Genomic DNA, 13,455 nt, shown 5'->3' on the forward strand with positions numbered 1-13,455 from the left:
TTTAAAAATCAATGATTATTAATTTCCAAGACCAATGGGAACCCTTATTTTGTTTTTCCTCATTTTGTGTACATATTCAGTTTTTTTCAGTTTGTAACTTAAGGATGACAGAGAAATTAAAATAATGAATTCAAAAAGTGCAATTCTCAGAAAGCTGCACTAAACTGAATAATATTTTCAATTATATGTATAAAAAAAAATTACATGCAAATGCTTAAAATCTTCTGGTTTGAATGACAGGAGTGAAATATAAATACTTCAGAATTACAAGTAATGCAATTAATGGTTTCATTTTTTTTGTAATCAATTTTTTTGATACCAACATCACAACTATGGGGGATGCTTTTCCTATATATAAAAAAAACTGTAAACCTGAGCTGATCTTGACAAGCTAAGCTATATATAATATGCATACATTCATTCAAATGTGAAGTCAAAAATAGGGACAGTTATGCCATCAAATGATTCTTGTTCTAAATTTGCCCGATTTGTTTTCTGATTAAATTTTTTTATTGTTATATATTGTTATAAATTGTTATATCTAATGACACTTCACAAAAAATGACTAAATGACAAAATAAACATTTACATTTTAATTGATAATACTTATTTTTTATTATGAATGAAAATACAAAGATCAGTATTTTTATACAATTTCTGTAGGAAAAGCAGTATGTCACCTATACTGATGCTCGTAAACCCTTTTTTGTCTTTGACCCAAGCTTACAAAAAAAAGATAACCAAACAAGGTTGTATAAAATGTTATATCCAAACTTACTTGGGAAAGCAATGTGCAGCAGACAAGACCCAGTTCTCTGAGATGATGGTTCCTCCACAAACATGTTTTGATTTCTCACCCTGCGTGTACACAGAGATCAGTTAGATGGTAAGAGACAAGATCTGACTAAAAATTCAGAACTTATGATATGAATAATTTATGAACAATGGGTTGGCCTGATATACGAATGCAGTCAAGTATCAAATTTACATTTATTTACATTATATTTTAGAGGCAAACATAAATGTCAAAAGAATGAAAATACAAAACGAGCAAATGGAATCAAGACTATAATTTTAAAAGGAAAAAGAAACTGTTTAAAATAAAAGGGATAGTCCACCACAGAAATAGCTTGAAACGTTTGCGAGTTTCAGTTTTCTTTTAAAGACAAATGACGACATTTAGAAGAATGCTGGAAACCTGTAACGTTGACTTCTATAGCATTTGTTTTTCCTACTATGGAAGTGGTTGCAAGTTTTCATCATTCTTCAAAACGTCTTCTTTTGTGTTCATCAGAGCCAAGAAACTCAATGGTTTGAAACCACTTGAGGGTGAGTAAATGTTCCTTTTTGGGTGAACCCTCTTTACGGTATTAAATATGTACATTTATTTTGTATTCACACATGACAGATATATTTTTCTATATTAAAGGTAAAGTTGGTTTTACGTTCACACATTCAGACTTTCTCCTTAATGATACAATTTCATAACAGTATTCTTTGCTAAATCTATATAGTAAAATCATTTTAGTAGCCAATGGCTTTCAAAGTACAACACTGTTCATAGTCATTTAAATAGTGCTAATGTTGTTTTAAAGTCATACTTGCACGTGATTTCAGACCCAATATTCAAAGTAGAGTGATAAACAATATGGAGAGCGTAAAATGAACAAATATAAAACAAACTTAACCTCAACTTTTTCAATAAAGCAATTCGCTTTTTAAATATTTGTGTAAATTATAACCTGCAGTAGATAAGATGTTTTTCGCATTATGTGATAATTAAGCGCACTAAGAATTCTGCCTTTATTTTTTTGTTGATTGTAAAACGAGAGTGAAAAACTAATGATTTGATATTAAATGTATTGCTTTTGAACTGAACTCATGATCTTGTTTTTGTCTCTGCTGTCTGGGCTACTGGAATGTTTGCTCTTTGTAACTGAACCCTGCCTCAGATTTTCACAATTTCAGTTTCATAATGGCTGCCATTCTTACCTGAATATCCACCTGCCACGGCCAAGCACCCTCAGCTGCTGACGAACCTCCAACAATCCTGTTTATCATCGGTGGTCGACCACATTCTGAGACAAAAACAGTGATTCTAGTGACTGGTTTGCTTTACTCTCAATTCAAACACACTCAGGTCCTAAAACACCTTTAATATATCAAACCAAATCTATTTCACAAACACACGCTTTAATGCTTAACTATACACCAAAGTACGTTATTTTAAGTAACATATTAACCTTACAGACCACATATATTGCAGCATTTACAATACCATATGATTTAAGCTGGTATTTTTACCTTTGACAAACATAAATACAGACACAATGCTACGAAGGTGGACATAATCAGTTTCTTACCTTGAGCCTCGCCCACCCATAAGCCTAAACGGCGAAAAACAAAGCAAAGCAAGTTCATTTTATCTTAATGGATTAGTAAGTAGTACACAACTAGTTTTAGATTCTTTCAGAGGAAAAACTAGCTAAAGCCACGTACTTACCATTCAATACGACGAGGACAATCCAACTACATGAGGTGAGCCGCCCCATTCTACCAAGATGTCTTTCTTCCAGAATGTTTTTAAAAGATTAATTTAACAACGTTGAAGGCAAACCTTCAAAACACTAAACTATGTCGAAACTCTAAACTTCCTCATTCGACAAAGCCAAATGAAGAGTGACTAAAAAATGTCGGAAGTTTCGCCTTGGAAAAAAAACGCTTAACCGAGATCATTTTGTTCAGATGATCTGCGTACCTGTCCTCTATGACCAATCAGGAGCGTTGTCTCCGCCCACCGTGAGTGCAGACCCCGCCTGCACAAAAACTTCTGGTTTCTCTGTTTTGTTGCTGAAGAATGTGGAAAGACGAGGTTTATTCGTAGACTAGAGACTGAAGGGATAAGTAAATAATTTATATAATCTCCACAACACGCTGACATTTCAATTATTTAGTTTTGTTTTGTGGTGGGCTTGTTAATAAATCATTATTTTAATGGTTTCCCATAAACCTGTCACTAATTAGGCTACTTCAGTTACAAGTGTGGTAAACGTCATTTAATACTGACGCGTGGGATGTAGGGCCCTTCTGCGTGCATGAAACAGGTAGAACAGGCTCACATGTCAAAGATCTTATCAGCATAAACCAATAAATGTGACATCTATTTATTGATCAAGACTTTGAAATTCTCTGCTGGGCATAATATTTACAATATTAATTTACACTATAGTCAGTGTATGTATTCAAACATGATATTGTCTATCTCACATAGGCCTAATGTTATGCCTGCGTAGATTGCTGCTGCAAAAATAAATGTAACCTGCTAGAATGTTCATTTTGTCTTAGTCCTTTTATTAATCAGGGCTCGACACTCGCCACAGTGGAATGAACAGCCCACTTATCCAGCATATTTTTTACGCAGCAAATGTCCTTCCAGCTGCAACCCATCACTGGGGAACACTCATTCACATTCATACACTTCGGACCTATAGTGCTTGTGCTTGAACTTTGGCGGAAACCGGAGCATCCAGAGGAAACTCATGCACACTTGGGGAGAACATGCAAACTCCACACAGAAATGCCAACTGACCCAGCCGAGAACCAGCAATCTTCTTGCTGTAAGGCAATTGTGCTACCCACTGCACCACTGTAATGCCAGAATGTTAGTTTCTGTTTTTATGAAACTTTTTTTTTAATGAAAGAATTTCCAAAGAGCATAGGTTGATTATCATTAAGATTCTAAGCTGTTTGGTATTTCCCATAGTGACATAATATCAGGGGTGCCCAAACTCAGTCCTGGAGGGCTTGTGTCCTGCAGATTTTAACACCAACTTGCCTAAACACACCTGCATGGATGTTTCTAGAAAGGCTAGGAAGAGCTTGATTAGCCAGCCCAGGTGTGTCTAATTGGGGTTGGAACTAAACTTTGCAGGACAGACCCTCTAGGATTGAGTTTGAGCACCCCTGGTCTATATACAAATAACATACTTTGATTAAATATTATGGTGGCCAAAAAAAAATGCTGATAGCAAAGTGTACAGTAATACAAAAATTCATCCATTCATTTTCTTTTTGAATTAGTCCCTTTATTAATCTGGGGTCTCCGCAGCAGAATGAACCGCCAACCTATCCAGCTCATGTTTTACGCAGAGGATGCCCTTCCAGCCGCAACCCAGTACTGGGACACACCCAAACACACTCATTCACACACATACACTACAGCGAATTTAGCCCATTCAATTCACCTATACCAAGTAGGTAGTGCTGTCGCCTCACAGCAAAAAGGTCGCTGGGTCGATCCTCGGCTCAGTTGGCATTTCTGTGTGGAGTTTGCATGTTCTTCCTGTGTTCGTGTAAGTTTCCTCCGTGTGCTTCGGTTTCAGTCCAAAGACATGCGGTACAGGTGAATTGGGGAGGTTAAATTGTCCGTAGTGTATGAGTGTGTGTGTGAACGTATGTGTGGATGTTTCCCAGAGATGGGTTGCGGCTGGAAGGGTATCCGCTGCGTAAAAACGTGCTGGATAAGTTGGCGGTTCATTCCGCTGTGGCGAAGCCGGATTAATTAAGGGACCAAGCCGACAAGAAAATGAATAAAATGAATGAATTCTCCTGTAGCACATGTGTTTGGACTTGTGGGGGAAACCCAGACAAACACTATGAGAGCATGCAAACTCTATACAGAAATGCCAAATAACCCAGCTAGGGCTCGAACCAGTGACCTTCTTGCTGTGAGGCGATCGTGTTGCCCACTGCACCACCGTGACGGCCAGTACAAAAATTGTATTCTAAAAGTATTTAGGTTTTTAAAAAAATAAAACTTAATAAAAACAGGCTGAAGGAAATGTAAATTGATGTCTGAAGAGTTTGTACAGGTCTAACATTTCTGGATTGCATGAAGAATAGTCCACTTATTACGTTTTTCTGTAAACAAAATGTTTGTATTTCAACCATTTTTTGTATAACCAAGCCACCCCAAACACACTTACATACATGCTCTTTAATCTGTTTATAATAAACTTTAGACTGTATATCACGAATATTGTTGGCAATTTGCAAGCCATTTTTATTGGATTTTATCATTTTGTTTGGATAAAGGTATCTAATTAATGCTTTATATGCTGCATCTCGATATACAAAGATGAATGTAAGATTTGTTATGTGCCACAAGAGGGCGCTATGAGGTTTTACACTTTTATTATTTAAAACCACAAAACACTGCGTTTAAAACTATTTTAAAGGGATAGATCACCCAAAAATGATTTATCCTTCTCACCCTTCACGTTCACGTGAACAGAGAACCAAATATTTACAAGATATTTGCAGGACATGGAGATTCAGATTTTTTTCTGAAGCGCAAGGCACTTTAACTGTCCAGAATTCATGAACAACCATCACAAAAAACAAAACAACAACAACAATACAGTCATAGATGCAGTATAAAAAACCAAGGGTTTACACATTGTTTCAGGGGGTTATTTTAAATTTTGTTTTGTGAATTCTAGGTAAACAAATTTTATGTTAAATATGTTACTCTGGACAATACTAAATAAAAAACATGCATGTTATACAGTGTGATTACACTACTGGTTTCTACAGGAGTTTTTTCCTTCACTATCGTCAGTTGGTGAAGTTTGTTCACTGCTGACGTCTCTGGCTTGCTTAGTTTGGGACTTGCAGAGTTGCGTATCGATGGATTTGCTCTTCAGTGTTTGGACTTTCTGAAGTGAAAATTAAACCACACTGAACTAAACTAAACTTCAAGTCTGAAAACTGTATTTACGCAAATTTAATTTACTATAATCTGATGTTAAAATAATAAGCTGCTTTGACACAATCTACATTGTAAAAGCGCTATAGAAATAAAGATGAATTGAATCGAACTACTCAGTTCAATATTAATACTTAGTACTATATTTAGTGGGTCAAAACGCTGATTATGGTTTAAATCTATTAGGGGAATTTTCATTATGTCAGTGTTGTAAATTTGGCGTGAGAACTACATGATCAGAAAGAGTGTGAGTCTGTGAGAAATGCTATTTTGAGAATGACATATTTACTGTGATATAGCCTATATATACACCACGATGTCTGATGTCATGTCTAATAATATGTTTTCTAATATGGACAAAGTCTGCACCTTCATTTCCTGTATTGAGTTTAAATGCCTTTTCTTTTCATAAACTTATCACCTTCAGACTGTAAGGTCTGCTTAATTGTAGACTTCTGAAGGGTTTAGTGCTCGTTTATGCATTGTGTCATATCACTCAGCTCTTTTTATTAAACGTCATTTGTTTATGCAAACGTTGATATTAATTCTGGACTGTTTTTTCTGTGTATTAAAGCTTTAAAAAACAACTTGAAATACTTTTTGTCAGGTAGAATTTAGCACATCATCCGTAACACAACTAAGGAGACAAATAGGTTTCTCGGGTGGATTAAAGATAGCTAGCTAAAATAAACATCTTCAGTTTTATTTAACAAGGCATCGAACTCAATTTACTAAGCTATTTTTTGACAAATTTTGATTATTTTTGTATGTGTGTATTTCAGAGTACATCAGGGGGTTATTTTAATTTTTTGTTTTGTGAACTTTAGGTAAACAAATTTCATGTTAAATATGTTACTCCGGACAATACTAAATAAAAAACATGCCTTTTGTACAGTATGATTACACTACTGGTTTCTCCTGAGGTTTTTTTCCTTCACTTTCGTCAATTGGTGAAGTTTGTTCCTCGCCACTGTCGTCACTAGCTTGGTTTGGGACTTGTGGAGCTGCGCATCGATGGATTTACTCTTCAGCGTTTGAACTTTCAGAAGTGAAAATTCAAACAGTTTTAGACTTTCACCCCATTTCTTCAATTATAAATAACAATTAAATGATTAACTTACTTTAATTGAAGATCAATGCTCATCATAATGATTTTTTCAATGGCTTTACTTTTTCTACTACATTAAGTGGGTCAAAACGCTGATTATGGTTTAAATCTATTAGGTGAATTTTCACTATGTCAGTGTTGTAAATTTAGCGTGAGAACTACATAAGCAGAAAGAGAGTGAGAAATGCTATTTTGAGAATGACATATTCACTGTGATATAGCCTATATATACACCACGATGTCTGATGTCATGTCTAATAATATGTTTTCTAATATGGTCAAAGTCTGCACCTTCATTTCCTGTATTCAGTTTAAATGCCTTTTCTTTTCATAAACTTATCACCTTCAGACTGTAAGGTCTGCTTAATTGTAGACTTCTAAAGGGTTTAATGCTCGTTTATGCATTGTGTCATATCACTCAGCTCTTTTTATTAAACGTCATTTGTTGATGCAAACGTTGATATTTTTAGATTGGACTGTTTTTTCTGTATATTAAAGCCTAAAAATACAACATGAAATACTTTTGTCAGGTTTCATTTTTGTCAAGTAGGATTTAGCACATCATCTGTAAGGAGAAAATAGGTTTCTCTGGAGAATTAAAGATAGCTAGCTAAAATAAACATCTTCAGTTTTTTTTAACAAGGCATCTAACTCAACTTGTTAAGCTATTTTTTTTTTTGACTTTTTAAAAATTTTGTATGTGTGTATTTCAGAGTACATCATGCTGTGTGTCTGTGTGTGTGGAGAAAGAGAGAGAGAAAGAGAGAGAGAGACTACTATTTACTGTGTGTACTGTTTTTTTTATGTGTATGTTACTTTTTATGTAAACTTTATAACTGCCTTGGCAATACATTTGTAACAATTGTCATGCCAATAAAGCAATTATTTAATTTAATTTAATTTAATTTAATTTAATTTAATTTAATTTAATTTAATTTAATTTAATTTAATTTAATTTAATTTAATTGAGAGAGAGAGAGAGAGAGAGAGAGAGAGAGAGAGAGAGAGAGAGAGCAGGCAATGAGCAGAGATGAGCTCATTAAAATTCTGTTCCAAATAAGGTCAGTATAGAGATTCTGACTGTTGATGACGTCACTAAATAATTGAGACTCAAAAGTTTTTAATGCAATATACAAAACAATTAATGAGTTTTCTCATATTGACTGACCATCTCAGCGAAAACATTGTCTGGAATATGTTTTTTTAGATTGGTTTGAATGCGTGTAGTAGCTACTGAAGTAATACAAACAAATACAAACACTTGACCGTTTGTTATTAATTATATTTTTGTTGATTATTTATGCAGTCATTCATTTTCATTTCGGCTTAGTCCCTTTATTAATCTAAGGTCGCCACAGCGGAATGAACCACCAACTTATCCAGCATATGTATTATGCAGCTGATGCCCTTCCAGCCGCAACCCATCACTGGGAAACATCCACACACACTACGGTCAATTTTAGCATACCCAATTCAGCTATATCACATGTCTTTGGACTGTGGGGGAAACCGGAGCACACAGGGAGATCATGCAAACTCCACACAGAAATGCCAACTGACCCAGCCGAGGCTCGAATCAGCGACCTTCTTGCCGTGAGGTGAACGTGCTACCCACTTTGATAATGATATGTTTATTTTTAAATATAACACAGATATTGAGCAGTTCTTTTATTTTCACCATCATTAATTGGACTTGAATTTGCTTTAGCACAGCATTTTCTAACCTTGAACATGAAATTACAATGTTTGAGGGTTAAGGGAGGGGTTGAGGGTCAATGCAGACCATACTGCAGGAATTCTCAAACTTTTCAGCTCGTGACCCCCAAAATAACAATGCCAGTGACTCGCGACCCCCATTCTCTGACATGGTTATAAATATGTAAACCTTACACACAATGGTGCACACACACCAATAGGCCCAAGTCTATTCATCGTTTAATTTTGGAGAATGCCACTCAGAGATCCTCCATGTTCAGTTGTGGCCTGTATTTATTTTTAAAGAATGTGAGTGCCTTAAACGTATCAGAAAGTTTAACCTGAAGCCAGGAAATCAATCTGCTGCATCTGATGCTATTGCTCTGTCTTTAATATTACGTAATCAGCCCAGTGGTGACAAAAAATTGAAAGGCTGAAGGGTTTAATTTTCATGTTGTTTTTAATGTTATTATTAACATGTTAACAATGTTATATTAACTACTATCTTGCTTTTCAGTAGGTTATGGATAAAATATGGTCATTCTAATAGTTTAATAAAATTAATTAGATTAGGCAACACAGTGGCGCAGTGTGTAGCACTATCCCCTTACAGCAAGAAAGTTGCTGGTTCGAACCCGGCTGGGTCAGTTGGCTTTTCTGTGTGGAGTTTACATGTTCTTCCTGTGTTTCCTCCGGTTTCCCTCATAAGTCCAAAGACATGCACTATAGGTGAACTGGGTAAGCTAAATTATCCGTAGTGTATGTGTGTGAATGAGTGTCTATGGGGGTTTCCCAATGATTGGTTGCAGCTGGAGGGGCATCCACTACGTAAAACATATGCTGGATAAGTTGGTGGTTACATTTACATTTACATTTAGTCATTTAGCAGACGCCTTTATCCAAAGCGACTTACAAATGAGGACAAGGAAGCAATTTACACAACCAAGAGCAACAATGAATAAGTGCTATAGGCAAGTTTCAGGTCTGTAAAGTCTAAGAAGGGAAGTATTAGTAGTATTAGTTTTTTTTTTTTTTTTGGTACAGTTAGTGTGATATTCAGAGAGGCAATTTGCAGATTAGGAAGTGTAGTGGAGACTAAATAGTTGAGTTTTTAGTTGTTTCTTGAAAGTAGCGAGTGACTCTGCTGTTCTGATGCAGTTAGGGAGTTCATTCCACCAACTGGGCAGATTGAGCGTGAGCGTTCGCGAAAGTGATTTCTTCCCCCTTTGGGATGGAACCACGAGGCGACGTTCATTCACAGAACGCAAGTTTCTGGAGGGCACATAGATCTGCAGAAGCGAGAGCAGATAAGAAGGAGCAAGGCCAGAAATCACTTTGTAGGCAAACATCAGAGCTTTGAATTTGATGCGAGCAGCAACTGGCAGCCAGTGCAAATGGATGAGCAGCGGAGTGACATGTGCTCGTTTAAGTTCATTGAAGACCACTCGTGCTGCTGCATTCTGGAGCAGTTGAAGAGGCTTGATAGAGCTAGCTGGTTCATTCTGCAGTGGCGGCCCTGGAATAATAAAGAGACCAAGCTGAAAAGAAAATGAATGAATGAGAATAATAATAACAATCTTAGTCCATAAGCATTACACTACACACATATGCAAATGTATTTGGTTTCACTTCCATAAGTAACATTTGGATTGCATAAAACCCGTCATGTGAATTCTTCAATTTCTCTGTATATCCGTTTTACAAAGTTTCACATTTAACTTGAACACATTCAGTATAAAGCAAAGCCACTTGATGAGTAACACTAATAGTTTTAGTGAAGCAGGAGTGATTGTCTGGCCATTATCATCTTCCTCTTTCTTTCTCCCAGTCTATCTTTCTCTCTGAAGGCATTAGCGATAGTTATGCACCACTAATAGTGCTTTCAGATGCACTCTGTTCGGATGGGGGTTGGGGGAAAGATGGGAGAGAAACATTGATGGTTTGCAGGCGCTTTCAAACAAGCAGGAATGAATATTCTGAAGCTCACAGATATGATTGCCTGTGAAGTGTTGTGTTATTAAGTTTTATGAGTCATTTTTCATGCTTTACCAGTACAGAAGTGGCAAGAAATGACATCCAAACATACAAAATGAAAGAGGAAGAATGATATGTTGACTAATCTATATTAGTATAGCAGTTTTAAAATGTTATTTCCCTTTGTTTTAGCTAGTATTGGGACTAGATAAACCCCCTCACCGTGTTTTGATACTTTTTTTGGTGATTCTCCAATGGATAAACACTTGGCACCATATTAGGTGCCAATATATCAGCCAATCACATGGCAGCAATCAACAGAATGGCTGGGGCTGCAGCCAATATTGTCCCCTATACCCTCATTCACCATTCCCTACATTAGTCCACTAATATAGTCCACTTGAATGGCGTGAATGAAAACGAGTGGGTAAGGTTCACTAAACAGATGCTGTTTTGTTTGTGTGTTGGGGAATCATGAGGGATTTTTCTTGTATCTTCTTGGTCAGTCCCTGTAATAGCAATTTAACACTTAGTAAGCTCCTTATTAGCAATGAAACAAAGTATTCTGATTTCTGTCATGTATAAAAATGACCAGGACATACAGTAGATTACACACATATACTACAGACAATTTAGCTTACCCAATTCCTACAGCACGGGCGAGGCAGTGGCGCAGTTCGCCTCACAGCAAGAAGGTCGCTGGGTCACTGGTTCGAACCTCGGCGCAGTTGGTGTTTCTGTGTGGAGTTTGCATGTTCTCCCTGCCTTCGCGTGGGTTTCCTCCGGGTGCTCCGGTTTTCCCCACAGTCCAAAGACATGCGGTACAGGTGAATTGGGCTGGCTAAATTGTCCGTAGTGTATGAGTGTGTGTGTGTGAATGTGTGTGGATGTTTCCCAGAGATGGGTTGCGGCTGGAAGGGCATCCGCTGCGTAAAAACTTGCTGGATAAGTTGGCGGTTCATTGCGCTGTGGTGACCCCGGATTAATAAAGGGACTAAGAATGAATTCCTACAGCACATGTCTTTGGGCTGTGGAGGAAATCCGAAGCCCATGCGAACACAGGGAGAACATGCAAACTCCACACAGAAATGCCAATTGATTCAGCCAGGGCTCCAACCAGTTATCTTTTTTCTGTGAAGGGACAGTGCTACCCATTGAACCACTGTGCCGCCCTTCATGCGGCCTTAGTGAAAACTAATTGGGGAACCCTGATATAGGTAGTATATTTCAGACATTGGTTTTACACTCATTATTGCAGTGCATTGTGGGATAGACCGAGTGCACTTCAGACACCACTACAAATGGCTGCTCCCTCAAATCGTACACTATTTAAGAGTTATTCATAAGAGTATATGGAGCAATTTTGGATACAGCCTAAGTTAAAGTGACTTTGAGTGTGGCATGACTGACGGTCCCTTTACCACATGGTATGTAGTACACTATTCAAGGGTATGTGGGGCAATTTCGGATTCAGCCAAAGTGACTGAATGTGGCATGTCTGACTGTCCCTTCACCACATGGTAGGAGTCTGACATACCTTGAGCATCGTGTTGAAATCTATCCTGTGACAAGTGTTTCAACAGCACTGCGTGACTTGCATCATCATTTTGTTAAACACGCTGCTGCCCTGAACTTCAAAGTAAAGTCAGTCCTGTGTCTCGCATCGTGTTTTTTTTTAAACACAGTTGCAAGTTTCCTGCTCCCTGTGAGTCTTCCTCCACCACATGCTTCCTCTTCACACAGTCCTATTTTAATCAATATTATTCTAATGTTTCCTCTGGTGTCATTGATCTACATCCACAGATGGCAAGATGATGACCTTTCTCAAACACTCTCAGAACCGATTTTAACTAAAAGCAACTATTAATCTTAGCAGTACTTAAGTAGTTAAGTTGAATTTTTTAAATAATAATGCAAGTTGTACTTTATTAAACTAATCGCCTTTATTATATTTGTTTTTTTCCCTCCAGCTTTTCTGTATCTAGCAAAAGGACACACAGCAACTTAAATAAAACTCCAGCGTGTCTTCTAAATTCAATACAGGCTATATTTGTACATTTTATAAACTTAATGATGCACCAAATCTGTAATATTGTAATAATTACAGTAATTATTTGAAAACAGAAACGCGCTAAAATAGTCTAACATTATAAAAAGAGATTAGTTGACTTTAAAAAGTGAGTACAATTAGCATAATTATACAAATTAAGTCGATGTAACGGTTCAGTGTTACAGTTACGGGGGTACTTACATTATCTTTGTGAAGTCAACTTGTTTTAAAGGCAGTTGGTTTTCTTGCTTTAAGTAACTAATCATTTTTTTAAGTGTATCTGAGTAATAAAATTGAGAAAAAAATAGATATGGAACTTTAAAACAGACTTAAACACAGAAATAGACATTATTTAGAGAATTATTTTTATATACAGATGAAGTCAAAATTATTAGCTCCCTTTTGATTTTTTTTTTCTCTTTTTAAAATATTTCCCAAATGATGTTTAACAGGGCAAGGAAATATTCATAGTATGTCTGATAATATTTTTTTCTTCTGGAGAAAGTCTTATATGTTTTATTTCAGCTAGAATAAAAGCAGTTTTAAATTTTTTTTAAAACTATTTTGGGACAAAATTATTAGCCCCTTTAAGCTATTTTTTCCCCGATAGTCGACAGAAAAAAATTACAATAACTTGCCCAATAGTTCACCTTATTAACCTAAGCCTTTAAATGTCACTTTAAGCTGTATAGAAGTGTCTTGAAGAATATCTAGTCTAATATTATTTACTGTCATCATGACAAAGATAAAATAAATCAGTTATTAGAAATAGGTTTTTAAAACTATTATGCTTATAAATGTGTTGAAACAATCTTCCCTCCCTTAAACAGAAATTGGGGAAAAAATAAACATGGGCGCTAA

The 13,455-nt window shown here is 36.3% G+C and overlaps 2 protein-coding genes across 2 annotated transcripts in view; both read right to left on the bottom strand.

Annotated features, from left to right (window-relative positions):
- The window catches only part of zgc:92313, a 12,182-nt gene extending 9,520 nt beyond the window's left edge, over positions 1-2,662 (bottom strand). The window contains 4 exon segments of the mRNA NM_001002596.1: positions 779-858; positions 1,993-2,078; positions 2,364-2,387; positions 2,504-2,662. Coding sequence (NP_001002596.1) covers positions 779-858; positions 1,993-2,078; positions 2,364-2,387; positions 2,504-2,552 — 239 coding nt within the window. The 5' untranslated portion in view covers positions 2,553-2,662.
- Positions 1-13,455, bottom strand: part of tlcd3bb (TLC domain containing 3Bb) — a 538,378-nt gene that overhangs the window by 520,092 nt on the left and 4,831 nt on the right. The window lies entirely within an intron of this gene.

The sequence above is a fragment of the Danio rerio genome, chromosome 12 (assembly GCF_052040795.2).
Source record: "Danio rerio strain M-AB ecotype USA chromosome 12, GRCz13ab, whole genome shotgun sequence".
Classification (NCBI taxonomy): Eukaryota; Metazoa; Chordata; class Actinopteri; order Cypriniformes; family Danionidae; genus Danio; species Danio rerio.